Below are 7,144 nucleotides of genomic sequence, written 5' to 3' on the forward strand. Positions count from 1 at the left end.
TTTGTGGAGTTCGGTTCATGTTTTCAGTTTGGCTTCAACTTTACACGGCCACAGCAGACTTTGACTGGATATGGATTTATTATTATCTGCAACACTTGACAGTGAGAATGTAAATGCCCTGCACAGGAGACTGGACATGTTCTCAGGTGGATGAGAGTTTCACGCTGCAAGTTGTTTCTTCAGCTCTTCTGTGCATGTGTGCTGTACAGTTGTTAAATAACAGTTACATGGTTCGCACTGTCTTTGCTACAGGTGCGTCAGTTTTGCCGTGCTGTTGGTCATCCAATGACTGCACAGGAGCTAACCCCCCCCCCCCTCGCCCCAGGACCGGCCCTGAAACCAATACACTTTTCAAATGTTACTTGTTACTCCACTTCTGCCTTGGGAGCTCAAATCGACAGCATTAAACTGGAACAGCGCTTGGGGGTTATGCACATGCGCAGTAGCACTAGGGAGCTCAAATCGACGAGTATCTCAAATTAACAGGACACCTGGCCCTATGGAAACGATGCTTTAGGGGAAAGACAAGATCTCTTGTTGGCATAGTACAGTGCTTCTCAATTATTTTCTGTCATGCCCCCCCTAGGACGAATAAAACATCTCGCGCCCCCCCGCGTGACTATAAATAGTATCATTTGTCTATAAAATTGTTATAAGTACACCTCTGCATAACACTGCCACCTTATATGATGCCAACAACGCTCGCTGGTTTACTGAAGTAGCAGTCACAAAGCGGAATGATTGTCGGCAATATTCGGCACGTTTTCGCTGAAAAATCTCAAGCGGCTTATCAGAGTGATTGGGGTGTAATGTATTTAAGTGACGCCTTAATTTATTGGGCTTCATGCTGTCCGCTGCCAACATTTTTAGACACAGTAACACACCGGTCTTTCCTCGTCTCCCACTGTAGTCACAGTGAAGCCAAGCGCTACATACGCTTCGTCATATTTCCTCGTCTTAGCTTTCGGGAGATTTTCGTTTGTCTCTTTATCTCCGTCTCTCTCCGCCTGTCTTCTCATCCCTGTTAAATATTTTTTCATGGTGTCACTTGAGGGTCTGCTACACTTCGTGTCTACACTTCATCCTCAAACTCTGTGCTGTGTGCAAAGCGCGCATGCTCAGTGCAAACAAAACTCCTACACCACCGAGCGAATGCTCCCTGTGCCATGTCCCTGCGCACACTCTGCCAATGAGAGCGCCACTGCCCCCTAATGTAGTGGAAGTGCAATTGCACTTTATTCTAAAGGCCCGTTCAGACCAAAGCGTCAAAGCGTCCACTTTCTATGTAAAGTCTATGTGGACGCGCGACTAGAGCGTCCTGCGTTTTTGCGGCGCGTTTTCGGCGTCAGCGCGGCGCGAATCTGGCGTCAGCGCAGCGCGTCTTCAGCGTTTTGGCGTCAGCGGCCAAGACGCGCGTCCAAGGCGTCAACGTCAAGAAGTTGAAAATGCTGAACTTTTCGCGTCAGACGCGCCGCGTCAACCAATCAGGGACGAGTATCCAGAGACGCAGCGACGTTATTATCAGGAAGAAAGACCCGAGAACCAGAACGAGAACCACAAACATGAACGGAGAATAAATATATACACCACAATCACCGAGCTGATCGCGAGGACTACACCAGGACCGGACCAGGACCAAACCAGGACTAGACCGGGACTAAACAAGGACTAGACCGGGACTAGACCGAGACTAAACAAGGACTAGACCGGGACTAGACCGTGATTAGACCAGGACTAGACCGGGACTAGACCGTGATTAGACCGGGACCAGACCGGGACTAGACCGTGATTAGACCAGGACTAGACCGGGACCAGACCGGTATTAGACCAGGACTAGACCGGGACTGATCCAGTGTCATTAGCGGAGTAGAAATATATATACGCCCCAGTCGTCGACCCGATCTCCTCCGCTGATGTTTTATGTCATAAAAACAGTCTCTCAGTCTGGTCTGACATTGTTTCGGGAAAAGAGCGGGACCGGGGTCTTGTTTCCAGGGCAACGGACGCGCGTCAAGTATTTTTGTCCCGTTCGTCCACGGCGTCAAAGATGCGCGTCGGGGGCGTCTAAACTCAAATGCAAAGGCTCCAAATAGAGGCGTCAAGGCGTTTTTTGACGCTTTGGTGTGAACGGCCCTTAAGACAGTAAAAAAAATCAAAATAAAAAAATAAAAAAGCATGCTCCCCGAGGTCAAACGCGCCCCCCTTGACGGAGCCTCGCGCCCCCCAGGGAGAAGCACTGGCATAGTATGAGCTTAGACTTCACTTTGTCATGTCACATAATTAGATTCAGTCAGCACACAGCGGTCTCATTTGAACCTTAAGAGCTGCTTTTACAATGTAGGCTATCTGCACTGGGACAGGACCCATTCTGCTCAACTGCATGGAAACAATCTGGTACAGGCAGTTCAGTGTAACCCGCAGCCAGAACACACACAGATATTACAGCACCAGGAAAATGTGCCCTGCAATATCCACCTGGAATCACTCCCTTTTAAACGTCCTGTGTTATGCAAAACTGACTCTTGTGAGCTTTAAGCCACATTACCTGGAGTTTTGTTTCATTCACATATGTTTGTGTAGCTCTGTCTGCCTACATCTCCATAGCTCAAAATACTCCATTCCACCTTGTGATGTCATGAAGTGGTAGTTTTAAAGTTTTAAAGCATTTTAACCTCAATTGAACTGATTAACTCTACAATACATTATATCAGTCATAAGTTGCTTACATAAAAAAAAGAGACTGAGATTATCAGGAGAGTCCATTTGTCTGCTGGTGCATCAAGGAGTAAAGCCATTTCAGTGAGAATAAAACAACAGCTGTAACTCCAAAATCAGACAAATCCAGTACTGGAAATGACCCAAATGATTCTTCTAAAGATGCTTGGCTTAAAAAACCCAGAAAACACTTCCTGTATTACCGCTTCAACACATCACAAGAGTGTTTTCTGTTTGAGAGAAGAACTCACAAAACACAACTCCAGGTCTGTTTGTGATGAGAAAAAAACATTATAACATCAGAAAGTAGCATAATATAGATGCCAAGAGACAGACCCCAATACATATTGTGCTTGTGCTACTTATAATCTCCCCCATGCATCAGTATGTTATCATTTGGAAATCGAAATATTGATCTAAATAAAGAAAACAAGCCCGATGATGTCCAAGTTGTAGGTATAAGGACCTGATTCCCACTGGCCTCTTTTGGGTGTGTCATCCTAAATATTGTCACAACAAAGTGCCCCTGCTGTCGGCCTCTCCAGAGGACAGCTGAGCATCACACAAGAGAACTGCACGTTTACTTTCCATTTTTACCAAAACGGAAACTAAATGATATGTACGTCACAGTGTATGTCAGTGTACGTCGCAGTGTATGTCAGTGTAAGTCGCAGTGTATATCAGTGTACGTCTCAGTGTACATCGCAGTGTATGTCCCAGTGTACGTCCCAGTGTACGTCTCAGTGTACGTCGCAGTGTACGTCGCAGTGTACGTCGCAGTGTACGTCACAATGTATGTCACAATGTATGTCAGTGTACATCGCAGTGTACGTCCCAGTGTACATCTCAGTGTACATCGCAGTGTACGTCGCAGTGTACGTCCCAGTGTACATCGCAGTGTACGTCGCAGTGTATGTCGCAGGGTACGTCTCAGTGTACATCGCAGTGTACGTCGCAGGGTACGTCACAGTGTATGTCAGTGTACATCGCAGTGTACGTCCCAGTGTACGTCTCAGTGTACGTCGCAGTGTACGTCGCAGTGTATGTCCCAGTGTACGTCTAAGTGTACGTCGCAGTGTACGTCCCAGTGTACGTCGCAGTGTACGTCGCAGTGTATGTCGCAGGGTACGTCTCAGTGTACATCGCAGTGTACGTCGCAGGGTACGTCACAGTGTATGTCAGTGTACATCGCAGTGTACGTCCCAGTGTACGTCTCAGTGTACGTCGCAGTGTACGTCGCAATGTAGGTCGCAGTGTACGTCGCAGTGTACATCTCAGTGTACTTCGCAGTGTACGTTACAGTGTATGTCAGTGTACTTCGCAGTGTATGTTACAGGGTGTGTACTTCACAGTGGACATGTACATCACAGTGTACGTCACAGTGGGCGTGTACGTCACAGTGGATGTGTATGTCACAGCGTACATTATAGTGCATGTGTACGACACAGTGGGCGTGTACGTCACAGTGGGTATGTACTGTACATCACAGTGGGAGTGTACGTCACAGTGGGTGACGGCTTGAATAGAGGAGAATAAAGATGACTCATACATGCACAGAACAACTAGAGCAGACATGTCAAACTCAGGCCTGGGGGCCAAATGTGGCCTGCAAAATAATTATATTTGGCCTGCGAGACCATATTAAATATGTATTAGAGCTGCGCACCAGCTCTGATATATACATTATTGATTTCAAATTTTGATATTATTTTAAATGACGCTTTTTCTGGGGTGAGTGTTTAAGCAAAACTATTACTAAACAGTTATTTGAATAAGAAAAGGTTTAACATTACATATCTTGAAAGAAGAGAAAACATGCAGATGTTGTTGAAATTTTTCAATAAATATTTAGTTTGGCCCACAACTTAGTCCCAGTTTTTAATTTTGGCCTCTGTGAGTTTGAGTTTGACAGCCCTGAACTAGAACATGGTGAAAAGCTTTGAAAGTCCATCTTGCAGGACAAGAAAACCTTAACCATTTGGAAAAAGTTCACCTCTGAATAGCCAGTGGACTAAGAGAGATGTACTCACAGCAGTTGGTGACCGCGAAGCTGTTAGTGACCTCCAGGTTGTCTATGTGAGGCGTCAGGCGGAAGTCTGCCATTCCGAACTGGACCATGCCCACACGGAATGCACTGTACTCCTGGTCTGCTCCCCGCGGAAACAGGCCCCCTGCAGGACACAAGAGACCAGACACCAGAAACCAGAGGGGTTAGGGCAGAGAGGGAAGACAGGGTGAGAGAGGAGAAGAGAAGAGAGAGGAGAAGAGAAGAGAGGGTCTTGGGGAGGAAGAAAGGAAGAGAGAGCAGAATACAGAGACAGAGAGAGAGGGGGGAGGGAGAGAGACACATGTGCGCTTGTATGTGATACAGGGAGCTCCTGAGCTGGTGAAGAATAGCCCAGAAAGAGAAAGTAGGTCACGTGTGTCTGTGAGCCTGAGGAGGAGAGAGTTTTATTTTAGTGCCGCTCTTTTCTGTCTCCTGGGGCTGAAATGTCTCCTCCGCGCGCCGTGCCTTGCGGAGCTCCGGGCCTCTGTACGGGCCTGTGCGCCACAGAGAGCCCGCTCCCGGTGCTCCCGGTGCTCCCGGTGCTCCCGTTGCTCCCGGTGCTCCTTGCTCCCGGTGCTCCCGATGCTCCCGGTGCTCCCGATGCTCCCGGTGCTCCCTGCTCCCGGTGCTCCCGGTACTCCCGGTGCTCCCGGGCCCTGCACTGTTATCAGGTCGTGGGAGGCAACAGCGCATGGCACACACCGGGAGATAGGCCCGGAGGCCCGGGCAGGCCTCCTCCGGGCTGCTGTGCGCTCCGCTGCTGTGCGCTCTGCGGCGGGCTATAGGAGGACTCGGGCCTATAGCTCTTCCGCTTGAACGAGCACAAACACGAGGGCGATATGCAGTGATTTACATGAGCTGCGCTCTCGGCTCAGGGGCCAGGGCGCTGCTGGAAATGAGCCATGCCTTTCTGTAGTCTTGAGTATGACATGGTGCCACCGGGCAAGACACTTTGAGCTTAGCAGAGACAATCAATGATAACGTAGAATGTTTGCAAATAAGGTTACATTTATGATGTTTATTGTCTGTAAAATACCCTGTCATACAGCTCTCAAAAAAGTGGAGCCAATAGCACCTTGAGCGGATCCCTCGACCCGCACACAGCGGACAAACCCCGCACACAGCGGACAAACCCCGCACACAGCGCATTCACGCCACAGCACGGAGCGCGGCTCCGGAGACACGGGGATGTGCGGTGTGTATGCACCAGGCTCTCAGTGTGAACTGCACCAGGCTCCTCCTCACTAAACATGTCTCCGTCTCTGTCCTTGTTGAACGCCATGGCAGACCCGTGCGCGAGAACCCGCGTGCACGCGCACTGACATTAAAGGCTGTGAACGAAGGAGCCGCACGTGGAAAGAGATGAAAATGAAAGTATGCACGGGTATAAGGTGTATTGTGTGGCAGCAGCGCGGTTCGGGGATGAGTGTGAGGAATGGCGCACGGTGGAGGAGACGGGCACGACTCACCGATCTGGACGCTCGGAGATCCACAGGACGCGTGGCGCCACAGCAGAGACAACAGCAGCAGCAGCAGCTCCATGGCTGAGGAGTCTTAAAAGCACAGCTCCGACAGTTTTTGGGCGCAGTCCGGGCTCACGCCATCGTGCAGTGAAGGATACGCGGAGTGTGCGGTCGCGTGCCCTCCTCAAAGGAATGCGCGCGCTGCCGCTGCGGCTGAGCAGGGGGCGCGCGCCGCGGATGGCCCAGAACAGTAGCGCTCTGCTGAGGATAACGCGATCATGCGCTCATGGGGAAAAAACGGCACAAATATCACAAAGCGTGTCCCAGATCACTGTCCTGCCGCAAACACAACCGCACTGGTCCAAGTGAAGCGGCCAGGACGGACTGTTAATCACGCAGCACGCCCCGCACGCTTTCATTTTTCATCATCCTTAAAGGATCTCTCCTTTTACGTGACATCACACTGGAGCGTTCACATGTACGTCCTCTCCCAGTCAAACATACCACACATATTCTAAAGAGTGCTTTTGAGGTGCAGGACGCACGAAGAGCAGTGCGCGCGGAGGCCTGAGCTCGTGTAGTTCGAGGGCTTTGCCACAAGAGGGCGGCACAGAAGTCATCAGCCCTGACGTCTGCAGTCAGCCTGTGCTTTAGATAAGACACCTGCTTTTACTCTTCAGACATGTTCATAAGGATACCACACTGGTCTAGAACACCTCAGGTTTACGTGTAATAATCCTCAAATGTGAGGTGGGCTTGTCACAGCAGTGACATAAGCAGACTGGACTGGAGGGACAACAGTGATGCTGTGTACAAGAAGAGCATGAGTTACTTCGTGAGAAAGTTCAGGTCTTTCAGTGTGTGCAGCAAGTTCTTGGAGATCTTCTACCAGTCTGTGGGTCCAGCGCCCTGGACTTGT

At 49.8% G+C, this 7,144-nt stretch overlaps 1 protein-coding gene across 2 annotated transcripts in view; it reads right to left on the minus strand.

Moving 5' to 3' along the window:
• LOC110157786 (glutamate receptor 2-like) overlaps positions 1 to 4,848 on the minus strand; it is a 28,656-nt gene extending 23,808 nt beyond the window's left edge. For both annotated transcript variants that reach the window (XM_020922169.2, XM_055157985.1), the window contains exon 1: positions 4,746 to 4,848. In XM_020922169.2, coding sequence (XP_020777828.1) covers positions 4,746 to 4,833 — 88 coding nt within the window. In that variant the 5' untranslated portion in view covers positions 4,834 to 4,848. The remainder of the gene's footprint in view (positions 1 to 4,745) is intronic.
• Positions 4,849 to 7,144: the final 2,296 nt, after the last annotated feature.

Source organism: Boleophthalmus pectinirostris, unplaced genomic scaffold (assembly GCF_026225935.1).
Source record: "Boleophthalmus pectinirostris isolate CB_2022bp ecotype Guang Dong unplaced genomic scaffold, ASM2622593v1 HiC_scaffold_22, whole genome shotgun sequence".
Lineage (NCBI taxonomy): Eukaryota > Metazoa > Chordata > Actinopteri > Gobiiformes > Gobiidae > Boleophthalmus > Boleophthalmus pectinirostris.